Source organism: Chinchilla lanigera, unplaced genomic scaffold (genome assembly GCF_000276665.1).
Source record: "Chinchilla lanigera isolate Chin_1 unplaced genomic scaffold, ChiLan1.0 scaffold00017, whole genome shotgun sequence".
In the NCBI taxonomy this organism is placed as follows: domain Eukaryota; kingdom Metazoa; phylum Chordata; class Mammalia; order Rodentia; family Chinchillidae; genus Chinchilla; species Chinchilla lanigera.
Genome location: NW_004955418.1, coordinates 17936908 through 17949262, shown reverse-complemented (window position 1 = coordinate 17949262; position 12355 = coordinate 17936908). Strand labels below are relative to the sequence as shown.

The 12355-nt window shown below is 36.2% G+C and overlaps 1 protein-coding gene across 8 annotated transcripts in view; it reads right to left on the bottom strand.

The window, feature by feature from the left end:
* The window catches only part of Kiaa0825 (KIAA0825 ortholog), a 384762-nt gene that overhangs the window by 254140 nt on the left and 118267 nt on the right, over nucleotides 1-12355 (bottom strand). For all 8 annotated transcript variants that reach the window (XM_005382250.2, XM_013512985.1, XM_005382255.2 and 5 more), the window contains exon 12: nucleotides 9070-9180. In XM_005382250.2, the coding sequence (XP_005382307.1) occupies nucleotides 9070-9180 (111 nt within the window). The remainder of the gene's footprint in view (nucleotides 1-9069; nucleotides 9181-12355) is intronic.

The window sequence follows — 12355 nt, the reverse complement described above, 5'->3', positions numbered from 1 at the left end:
ATGTCATTTCATTTTCCTATATCTGAATACCTGGTTATAAATAAAATCTTTCCTTTACCAGATGGGAAGCTGTTTGTTGAAATGTACCTCAATTCTTGGATCTTTCAACTCATCACAATTTTGAAATGTACAGTAGAATGACTCACTGTGAGGAAAAATAAAATAGTACAAACATTCCTCAATCACTGAGCTCTGAGTAATAAATGCATTGAGGAGTCTGTGTCGGGCATATGGAGAAGCATATGTTCTCTCATCCTCTGAGCTGGTGGAGCTGTGAATGTGAGATTAGGCTCAAAAATGACAGAAAGGGAAATATATATATACATATATAATGTATCAAATATGTACATGTGGAATTCCACTATGATACAGAGATGAGAACAAAAATTTCTAAGTCCAACACAACTCATATATTTTGAATCAAAAGGCAAAATGAATTTATGGCTGGATTGTCTTAGGATTATACTCTGATGAGTGCTATATTTCTGGGACATGGATTGGCTTAAAGAATTTCAAACTCCAAAAAGTAATGCAGCTCAGCCATTATTTGCTTATGAAGCTAACAAATTATTTTAATAGAATCTTGTGAAGAAGCTCTATGTGGGTGTGTTTATAAAAATTCATTAAGTAGCTCATTTATAACTTCTGAAGTTTTGGGGCAAGTATTCACACTCCAACAGAAAGTTTTTTAAAAAGTCTTGGCTATCACAGTGCAGTGTCCTGACTCCTGACTCAGCTGTAAAAGCTCAAGTCAAGAGGAGGCTCTGCAGGAGGTGCAGACTGTGATCTGGACAGGGCTGCTGCTCCGGGATCATACGATCTTGGGATTCGTTCATCCTACCATGTGTGCATCAGGCAGAAGCTACGACATGAGCAGAGCACTGGGGAGAATATCCAGTGGTGTTAGGATACTGACCTTCAAAATCTGACATTTACTCTGAGTCAAGATCAAATTTTTCATACCAGTAGATAAACTACATGGGTCTAGGAACGCAGGCATGAAAGTAGAAGGGATCTTCTCACAAAGGCACCTGATGATCTGCTGGAGGAGTTTGCCTTGTTATCCCAGTCACCCTACTGACTCTTAAGAGTGGAGATCCTGGTTTCCATGATGAGTGGAGTATATGCACCTCTACAAGGTGACCATTTAGGATCCAATAATACCTAAAATTACAGCTGCCTTGGGGTCATTTCTGGCTGCCCACTTCCAGGAGTTTATCAGGCAAAGAACAGAGCGACTATACTGGCAAAAGTGACTAACCCTAACTATCATGAGGGTCTGGGGTTGCTGTTATATAAGGTGTCAGGGAGGAGTACCTGTAACCCAGGGCATTTGTCACAGCACATGTTGATGCTTTCAGAACAGATTACAGCCGTCTGCAAGAGGGTGCAGTAATGACAGTCTTTTGAGGGGATGGTGACCACAGATTCAATTCTTTCATGATGAAGGTTTGAGTGGCTCCACTGAGCAAAAAAACATAAGTCAGCTGACAGTATGGTGAACAGAGAGGGAAAGATTGTCCAGGTGATAGAGGAATATAGTGCTGAATATCACTTCTGGACTCAGAAATAACTATAGTAATGAGTACTCTGGCTTGTCCCACCAACTCATGTAAGTAAACTTTTTTTTAAAAGCAGTTATAGCCAACTATCACCTCACAAATCAATGAGAGAAATCAGAGAACTTAATATAGGGAACGGGTAGATCTCAGTGGGAGACACGGAGGGGCATCACTACAGATATTGTCAGTGACTGCACTAATGCTTACTTTGCAGTTCAGACTGGCCCGACTAAAGGAGCAATGATACTTAAAGGCTGAATTTTTCTATCTTTCCACAAGACAGGCTGTTAGAATCAAGAAACTAAAACACCTGAGGAACTCTCAAACCAATGACTGATGTGAGTTGCTGTGTAACTAACTCAGCATCCTTGCTCCTTTCATAAGGAGATCTCTGAAGTGTATGCTTTGCCTGGAATCTCAGAAGCCCTCAGAAGATTCAAATTCGGGTCACTCCTTTGATAGTTGGTTTGACTACAGAAGCCTTTCCTTGTTACTTATGCACTCCCCTTCCATTATTCCCTCTACTTAGAAAATAAACTACATTCTGAATCTTGGTCTCAGAGTGTGTTTCTTGAGAAAATCCAAACTGAGATACATATAAGGATATTTGCTGTTTATCCCACTCAGTCCTTTTTTAAGAAAAAAAAAAAAAATAACAAAATAACAACAATAAAGACAAAACAGCACAAAAATCGTAAAAACGATATAGAATTTCAAAACAAGATGATAGAAAATTAACAGTGGTTATTATATTACATATTGTTATTCTCAATGAAGTTGCTCAGATTGCCATATGTAAGAATGTAAGATTGATCAAACAATTAAAGAGAATCTCCCCAGGATAAGAACTTGAAAGAGTAAACAAAACAAAACAAAACAAAAGGCACAATAGATATTATGAAAGAGAAAGCAATTGTTCAAAGGCAAGGAAGAACTGGGGCGAGAGAAAGGAGAAAAGAAAGAAGGAAGGGAAAATATATATAAGTATATACAAGGATAGCTGGGATAATTGTGCTGCTGATGTCTATGGGTTTCTTGAAAGGAACAGTTAATGGTTAAATTTTTTTGACCAATTTTACATGCTTATGTTTGGTAATCTACAGAACTAATTTGAAGTAAACAATATGCAATATAACAACCACTGTTGAATTCCTACCATCTTGTTTACTGAACCTCTGTATCCCACTTAATCCTTGTCTCAAAAATATTCAGAAATGAATCGAGGGTCATTTAGTTAATAAATGTAGCTGTTGGTCTATGAGCACAAGTCTTTGTGACTTCAGAATCAATATTCATTCTATTTCTCCATATTTTCTTTCCCATTTGATATGATAGAAATTTGGTAAACTATATCCTCTGACACTGAGGCTCTGTGGTTCTATTCAAACTCCTGATTGAAGATACCATGTTTTTGATCTAAAATCAAGTTAAGAATGACAGGATTGATTCACAAATTGAAGTCATGTTATATAAGGTATATATGGAATGATATTTGCCAGAAGATACTGGCATGGATTATGGGGTTGAAGTTCATAACAGAGATCCTGGTATACTGCACCAAGTTACATGGTTTACAGAACAAATGGAAGGACATAACTGTGGAGAAACTGAGGGTAAAGCCCTAATCTGAGAAAACAAATGCAGAAATCCCCATATTACTGTACTACTCTTAGTTCTCCATAACTTGTTCTTCAAAATTTTTCTAAGAAAATAAAGACAAATATTTAAAATAATTTTATCATCCTTTCTCTAAGAAGCTAATTTCAGTACTTGAGAAAAAAAGTAGGAGGTGATTCAAAATATTTTCTTCATTGTTTAATCAAAAGTATAAAAATTAAATGGAGTTTTAGCATTTAAAATATTTTCATATATTTTAATCTCTATAATGGCTATAGGCAAGTCTCTCTGATCCATATACAGAACTTACAGGTCATTTCATAAATAAAATTAGGTAGTCTTCACCTGCATACTTTAATATACAACTTGCCTTGATTTTTAAAATACTTTTTTCTGCTAATATAGTTGAGAGAGCCTCACTTTTGCAAGGTTAGTTATACCTATACTACATAGTATGCAACTTAGAGCACAGGTCCTTAACCTAGGAGAACATGTACTGATTCCTGATTTTAGTAAATTAACCCTTTTCCATGCAATTCATTTTCTAAAAAATAACCCACAAGTAGTATAACAATTCATCTATCTACATTTCAATGCTACACAAGTTAGCATATCCCATTTCCAAAAGTATATACAAATCTTATTTTAACTTTAAAATAATATAATATTTTAGCCATCAATTTGTGTCTCTCTCCAAAGTCTTAATCTTAGCCCCTGAGTTGCTAAGGCACTAGACACTACTAAATCACTCAGCCAGCTCTTTGGAAGAGCAGGAGTTCTCTCTCTGGAGCCCTCGCCTATTATCAGTCCCACCCACCCGATAATACCTTGTTATAAGGAGCTCAAGAAAGGTCTCCCAAGGCAACATACTTCTGATAAGGGCAGAGACCCAATGAGAAAGCAGTTCAATATGTTTCCCACTTTATCATACTCAGAATAGGTCCTTTTCACATGTTTAGATAACATAAAAATCTGACACTCTCTGACGCTTATAACCCTTACCCAACCCATCAGTTATGAATGATTGGTTAATAAGTATTTAGGTGATGAATGTCTCAGAGGCACTTGAACACATTTAATCCTCATAACCACCCATGAGATCATCTCAGAAGTTAAGGGAAGATGTATCAGATGGAGTCAATAAGATCATATCACATTTATGTCTTGGTTTCTTCAACAAAACCTAAACTGAAACTGAAGTTCATGTAGATTAACTTTCTGAGATCTCAAAACTAAGTAAGTACACAAACCACACCTGTCAACTGTGAAACTCTATCATTATTTTTTGTGATCACATTGCTGGCTCCATTTCTATAGAATTATTTACATAATAACTTAAATTATAATAGAAGAAAGATATAAACATTAAGATATAAAGTACCTAGCTCAGCTGATATTTTTACTTCACTTTAGTACCTACTCCACAGACACTGACTTTTTCTCTGAATTTTTTTTTTTCAAAGATCCAGATGCTTGTGCATACTCTGGAGCAGCCACTGCAGAACTTCAGTGGAAATGGCTCACAATACTTTTCCCCTAGCTGTTGGCTCTACATCGTCACGGGACATGCCACAGGGTAGAAGCTTTCTGAACTCTTTTCTCGGTCCTGTGTAGCAGCTTCTCAGTAGCACCTGGGAGACCAGCTTTCTCTCTCCTTCTCTCTAGATGTCCTCCTCATCAAGACTGTGATACTTGTGTCTGATCTTTATGACTTAGATCAAATGTCTGGACCAGTTAACACAATGTTTATCCAATGCAATACCACTTTGAATTCATTTGCTCATTCCTTTACTCATCCTCCCAGCTAATATTTATGGCCAAATTCTATGTGTCAGACCACAGAGACACAATAAGAAACAAAAACCAGTCCATATCCTTAAGAAATTTAATGGAAGATACAAACATAGTTTAAATGACCTTCCAATGATAGAAAAAACTACAATAATGAAAAGTCAATGAAGGAAAAGCAAAAGATTCTCTTAGAAGATGTAGCAGAAAGAAGTGAACTAGTCCTGGGGGTTAATGAAAGGCTTCCCTGCAGAGTCACATTTAAACTGAGATATGAAGAGAATTTGGCATTAACGAAGATATACACATATACACATATCTATAGCTCAGGATGGACTGGACACAATCAAAACATCATGTTGTACTCAGAAAAGAAAATGAGCAGCGTAAAACAGATTGTTTATTCAAACTGATCACGCTACTTGGATTCAGTGTTTAGTTATGACCTAAAAATGACTTAACAAATGAAGACCTGAAAAATACTTCAAAACTTTAAAAGAATCACATGAAGATGAAAGTTTGGAGGAAAAAAAGCATAATAAAGGTAGCATACTATAGACGCCAAGATAGTATTATTCTTTTTTTAACATTTATATGAGAGTACAGTATGGAGTCATAATACAAATCTAGAGATTGAAATATTCTCCACATGCTTTAGTTTAATCCAGTCTGAAACCAATTACTCTTTCTAAATCAGCTCACATTGTTAGCTTTTACCAATGCTAGGGACAGTGAATGTAGTGTATTTTACTTACTGCCATGAAAATACATTTATTTTCTCCAAGGCAAAGTCTTCTAAACCACGTCCTTCACATTGAGGAAGAATAAGAAAAATTTTGTTTTTTATCTCTTTATATACTTCGTAGTTTTTCTGGTTAGCTTCTAGACAAATTTACAGTCTATGTGGCTCTTTATGCATTTTAACTCTTACTTTAAGTATTAATTTCATATTCTTCTCCTTGATTTTTTTCTTTCATCTCACCTAAATTATCTTTATTTAATGTTCCTAAAAATGAACCCAAATTATTTCAGAAACAATATGTAGGTCTACATAGATATATATTACTAAGATCCTTTGTGATATTAACTATTTCAATCACCACTCCTCTCAGCTTTTCCCTTTCCAAAAAGAAGCCTAATAGATTTTTACCCTTTTATCATCCAATCCATCCACTTCCCTGAATGTTCATTTTAGGTACAAAGGTAAATGGACTTTTGAAGGATATTTGGGAGGTAAAAGATAGAGACACCTGATATACATTTTGAAAAATGGATGGAAAGATAGAGATTTTTAAAGTCATATAATTGTGGTTCAGGAATCCACACTGCCACATCTGACAAAGGCAAATCAATAACTTGAGTTATTTTTAAATTGCTGTCCTGGGATCCTCTGATGGTATCACTGTTCTGAGCATGTTGAGTTATAAATCACATGGATCATGTCTTCCTAAACAGACTACATGGTCCGAGCAGAGAAAATTGTCAGAGAATATGACACTAAGTGAGATGCTCAAATCAAACCTCACACAAGGGTTCTATTATCCAATAAGTTTGGGGAATCTGCAGAATAGATCTTCCCCCCCCACTCCAGATAACCTGGCACGCTGGCATCCAGGCAAAGCTGAACCATAAAGGAGAGACTTTACATAATGAAAAAACTGACACTGTTACTTGTGCTGGGGTATTATTTTTCAAGCATACCTATTAATACAACCCTGAATGATTTTCTCTTTGAAAAGTGGTGGTACACCTGGACATGGTGGCACACACCTGTAATCCCAGGACTCAGAAAGCTGAGGCAGGAGGACCGCAAGTTCAAGGTTAGCCTGTGCTACATAGTGAGTTCAGGGACAGTCTAAATTATATTGAGAACCTGTCTCAAAAGATCAAAAAGAGAAAGAAAGAAAGAAAGAAAGAAAGAAAGAAAGAAAGAAAGAAAGAAAGAAAGAAAGAGAGAAAGAAAAAGAAAAGAGAAGAAAAGAAAAAACAGAAAAGAGAAGAGAAAAGAAAAGAAAAGAAAAGAAAAGAAAAGAAAAGAAAAGAAAAGAAAAGAAAAGAAAAGAAAAGAAAAAAGAAAAGAGGTGGTACAGTTGTTAAAAGTTTGAACTTTACCCTGGAGTGTGCATAGGTTAAGGAGCTGATCTGCTGGTTGTGTTCTCCTTAAAAAGTTGCTACTTACACATCACCTTTCTCTCCACACAAGTGCACGAGTATTTTACCCCCCAGAAGCTCGCAAGGGGTCAAAAATTTTAAGTGTGAAATCCCTTCACACCATATCTATCAGTTATGGCATGACAAGTCATTGTCCAATAAGATACTATAGACCATTCAGTTCCATTTTTTTCTTCTACAAATGCTTTGATGGACATCTTAACATATAAAACTTTGTCAGCATCCCTGACTAATTCCTTATGGTTGATTCCTAAAAATGGAATTTCTGGCTAAAGGAGCAAGACTATTTTAAAAGTTTTGGTACATGTTACTAAGTTGCTGTCCAGAAAGCTAGTATCAAATTCTATTTTTACCACAGTCTGGATAGCCATCACCGTACATATTCTGACATCTCTGTTAAGACAATAGCGGCGTAGGTAGGTTCACTGAAAAGAGGCAGAAAGGAACAAAGATCTTGCTGTGTTACATTTGCCTTAAGTATAGAAATAAAGAGAATTAAATACAGGAATTAGCTATTTGAAAGCTAAATGCACTTTCATGCTGATTTCCTGGGCCTCTAGCTGGGCTGAACTGAGCAGGCCTGGAAGAGGAAGTCTTTCAGAGCTACACCTAAAAGGAGATAATGCCAGTGGTTCCAGATATAAAATGAAAGCCACAAAAAAAAATAGGTTAAAACAAATGTGATGATAACATGAAGAGCAAATCAATTTAGAATTGATTGATCAAAATGGTATAGGGCTGTTTGCCTAACTCACACTGCATCAAAGTGTGATCAAAATGGTATAGGGTTGTTTGCCTAACTCACACTGTAAAAAAATCCAGTTGTTTAATATGCTGCTTTTGCAATAATGGGTAGTAAAGAGTTGACTGTTTAATTCCTGTTGACATGAAAGTATATTTGCATGCAAGGTGATAGGATATTGAGAAGACAGTAATGAGGGAATTCTATTTCCAGGAATCGATCATAAAAAAATTCATCAAAGATGTTGACATGGTTCTACATGTAAGTGAAGAGTGGTAAACATACATGGAAGTCCTTGAAAGCAGAATCTACGCCTCATTAGTCTTGGATTCTCCATGACCTATATGGAAATAGGCACATACATGCAAGCAGTATATGCTTCTTGTGTTTACAGAGAGTTTTATATATTAAGTTTTCATAGCCTCTGTTTATGCATCAGACTCTTGTTTCTCAAGAAAGAGATACCGTCACTTGATTTAGATGTTGAAATGGTATCACTGATAATATATTTTCAAGATGAATCAAGAATGCATGAGGATGAGCAATATCTCCTTTAGCTATACATGATATTTTTGTTCTCAGATACAAAGGAGAGGCATTTTCCAATGATATATTCCAGGAAAAATCAAACTGCCATTCTACATAATGCCACAAAATGTCATCAGATTGCTCTGGAAGTACATTTCACACTTTAAATGATTTTTTCTTGATTTTAAATGCTGTTAATTAAATAATAAAAGTGAAAGGTTCTCTTCATAATTATAAATGTTACTCCTCTCTCAACTTCTACCTAAGGCTCTAAGTTACACGGGTTATCCAGTTTTGCTGTCTATACCTGGTAATTAGTTGAGAACTATCAAATCCCCAGTCATAGATCAAAAAGGATGAATATTTAAATGGTGAAGTATTCAACTACAGAACTATATTCCAAAAATTCACTTTTTTCCATTATATCACTAAAGCCATAGGTTCGTTGAATGATTATGAAGGCTGTGCCTCATAGGATTCCTGAACAGGGAGTGAGAGGCAGAGAGAGAGAGAGAGAGAGAGATCATACTCTTAACTGCATATTGTGAAATCTTATATGTTCCTTCTGTAAGATTCATTTACATCCATGAATCAGAGTTTTGATTAAATGCTAATATGAAATAATAGAATTATAGATACTAGGCATCTAGAGGTGCTTACCTGAGTAAAGAAGGGTAGAAATGTGATAAACAAGAAACCCAGTGTAATGGTTGGTTGAAAGGTGACTTTGAGCGATCTGAAACAGACTCATCCATGCCATGCTGAAAAGTCCTAGGGAAACACAAGTAATTATTTTAGAATATACAAAAAACACTGACTGTGAAGATCATTGAAATGACTTTTGATTTTTATGTAGTATTCAGTAAACTAGTTTTATTTTAAAAGTGGTATGGTGCTAAAGTAGATAATGCAACCACTTCATCCTCTTGGGATTAGTTTAATAGTGGACTCACAGGACAGGCAGACAAGTCAGTAGAGCCATGAAAAACACGAATTGAGACTTTGGATATTTATGACACCAGTATATAACAATCCTTACCCTTGGGAAAGGTATAACAATGCCATTCCTATTTAAGAGTTTGTTTAAACTCACATTATAAAATTTGTCAAAGATAACTGCATAAGGAAAACAGAATAAATACCACCTACATCTTTCATAAGTACTGTTTATTTTTAGATTCTACTAGTTCCTTGTCAACCTGCATCCAGTAAAAGCAAAAATTTTGACATATTTGCTTCATTAATATGAAAATATTTAATATGAAATACCTCTTTTTAACCTTTAAGAGTGATTTACAAATATTAAATAATAAATGAGACTTTATAATTAATTTTGTGTTAATTGCCTAGAAAGGGGTCACAAGAAGAATTTAATTGTAAAATAACTACTGTGATTTAAAAACTAGAATATTTTGGCTAGACTATCTGATGTGCAACTATATTTTGGAATAGATTGAAACATTTTTTTCTAGGTTGACTCAAGTTCCATTATAAATCTTGACCATAATAATAAAAGATTTTTTTACATATAATCTTTAATAGACAGTTTGGTTAGTAAAAATTTTATAATAATGTGAGACTATATTTGCCCACATAGTTAAGAATGATGATTATGAACAATTTAAAAATGGAATCATCTGAAGTGACACCATCTTTCCATATAATAGAGAAGCAATAGTGTCTTTTGATCAAAACAGAACAGATTTCCAGTATGAAAGGCGTTCCTATCTTTTCATTCCATATTTTGCTTCTTGAAAACTCCCATTTTCCAAATTTGATCATTTTCTCCCCTTGTTATCTTGCTGAGTAGAGTATCTTCTAATTTAATATACTTAGAAATTTATATTTATGTCATTTATATTTATTATCTTTAATTATTATATTAGTATATATTTGCCATGTGTAATAATTTTATGTATCCTGAGGAATTCATACACATACATATAACATCTACTTCGAAGTATTTAGAATTTAGAAATTTAATATATCATCCCCTCCTTGAAAGTTATTTTTTCTCACTACATTATAGATCAGAACAAAATTCCAAAATTCTCAAGGTGGTCGGAAAACAGCAAAAGCAACAAGAGCAAAGGGAGGAGCAGCAGAGAGCAGGATTGTTCCCTCTGTTATGGTTTGTGTGTGAATGTCCCTCTAATGCCTCATGCAGTCATGGGGCGGGCTTCCAGAGTTTATGATTTGTTTTTTTTTGTTTGTTTGTTTTGTACAGGGAATCGAACTCGGGACCTTGCACTTGCCAGGCAGGCAATTGTGCCACTGAGCTGTATCCCCAGCTAGAGTTTATGATTGATCCATGGTCCAATATTGGGATTACAGGTGTGAGTGCTACACCTGCCCTGGGGTGGGTAGTTTGCATACAGTGTAAGGGAGGGAAAGAGGCTGCTTGCCACTGCTTCTCCCTCTTGCTCTTGTTGTTTTTACTGTTTTCCCAGCCATGAACTGTTGCCCTTTGCCATGTGCCACTCTGCCTTGGAGCCAGCCAAGTATGGACTGAAACCTCCACAAACTGTGAGCTAAACAAACCCTACCTTCCTTAATTTTGGTGTCAGGTATTTTGTCTCAGCAATGAGAGAAAAGTAACCAAGACACCCTCCCTTATATTATATGCAGGCTGCCTGCCCCAGGACGGGCATTCACACCCATAATCCCAGCATCGGACCATGGATTAATCAAAAACTCCAGAGGCCCACCCTATGACTGCATGAGGCTTTGGGGAGACATCCAGACACGACCATAACAGTCTCTTGCTGCTTCATGCCCCAAGCGTGGGGTCCCTGAAGGTTACTGAAAAGCAGTGTGTGAGCACAGACAGGAGCGATGAAGCCAGATAGCCTGAGTTTGTGTCCTAAGTGTGCTTTTTATTAGACATGCGGTGCTGCTTCTCAATTTACTCAGCCTCAGTTTTCTCATTTGTAAAATGGGAGTGAATGGGTCTGTTTGAGAAGTCTGTTATATAATGCATATAAAAGAATGAGCAAAGCGCCTCATACACAGTAAAGGTTCAGCACAGTTGTAAAGGGCCAGTCCGATGACAAGTGCAAGTAGATTTTAAGAAGGCCTATGAGCATCTCAGAACTGCCATAAAACTCCTAATAGTCTACATGGTTGCCTAGTTATAGTTTTATCCTCATAGTAGAAAAAATAGTGAGAACCTAATAATAATGGCAGTGTAAGTGGTGCCACAATTTCTGAAACTAAAATCCACTGGCAACACAGTATTTACCATGACATTTCTGCAAGGGCCCTTTACCCCACTGACAGTTTCTCAGTCATACTGGTAAATAGTAAGGTTATTTGGCCATAAGAGATGTTATGGCAGATGTTTATGGTCTCAGAGGGGGTGGGATCTGTGCGGGCATTTAATTCCACAGCAAGATCCCAAATTAGTTTCATTATTCTGGAGAATATAACAGGGTGAAAATTGGACCACAAGCCTCAATGGGAGAATGAAATTATGAGCTCACTATTAGAGAACCTCTAATGATGTTGTGGTATACAGTTTAAAAAGAAGATGCTCTGAATAATTCATGGTAGAGAATAAAATATAATTGTATGAGCCACAGCATTTTCTGCAAGATCATAAAAGAATTTCGATACTGCAAGTTGAAATACTTTAACAATAAATGTCCGCAAGTTGAAGCAAAATATGTTTCTTCTCACTTCCAAATGAACAGACTATACAAGTACCTTTGATGGAGGGAAAGGTGATTGTAGGGAAAGTCCTTGCTTTTGTCTTTCCTCTAACATCAATGAACCAAGCACTTTTCCTCCCACTAATATTATGCTGCCTCTGGGCTGACCACGGCCTAGCCCTCCAGCACTTGCTCCTAGATTAATTTTCTTTTGGTTCTCTGCCCTGCAAGTATGCTACTCCTTGCCCTCCACCCCACAAAAGGATTGGCTTCCTGGGCCAACCACTAGTATGAAA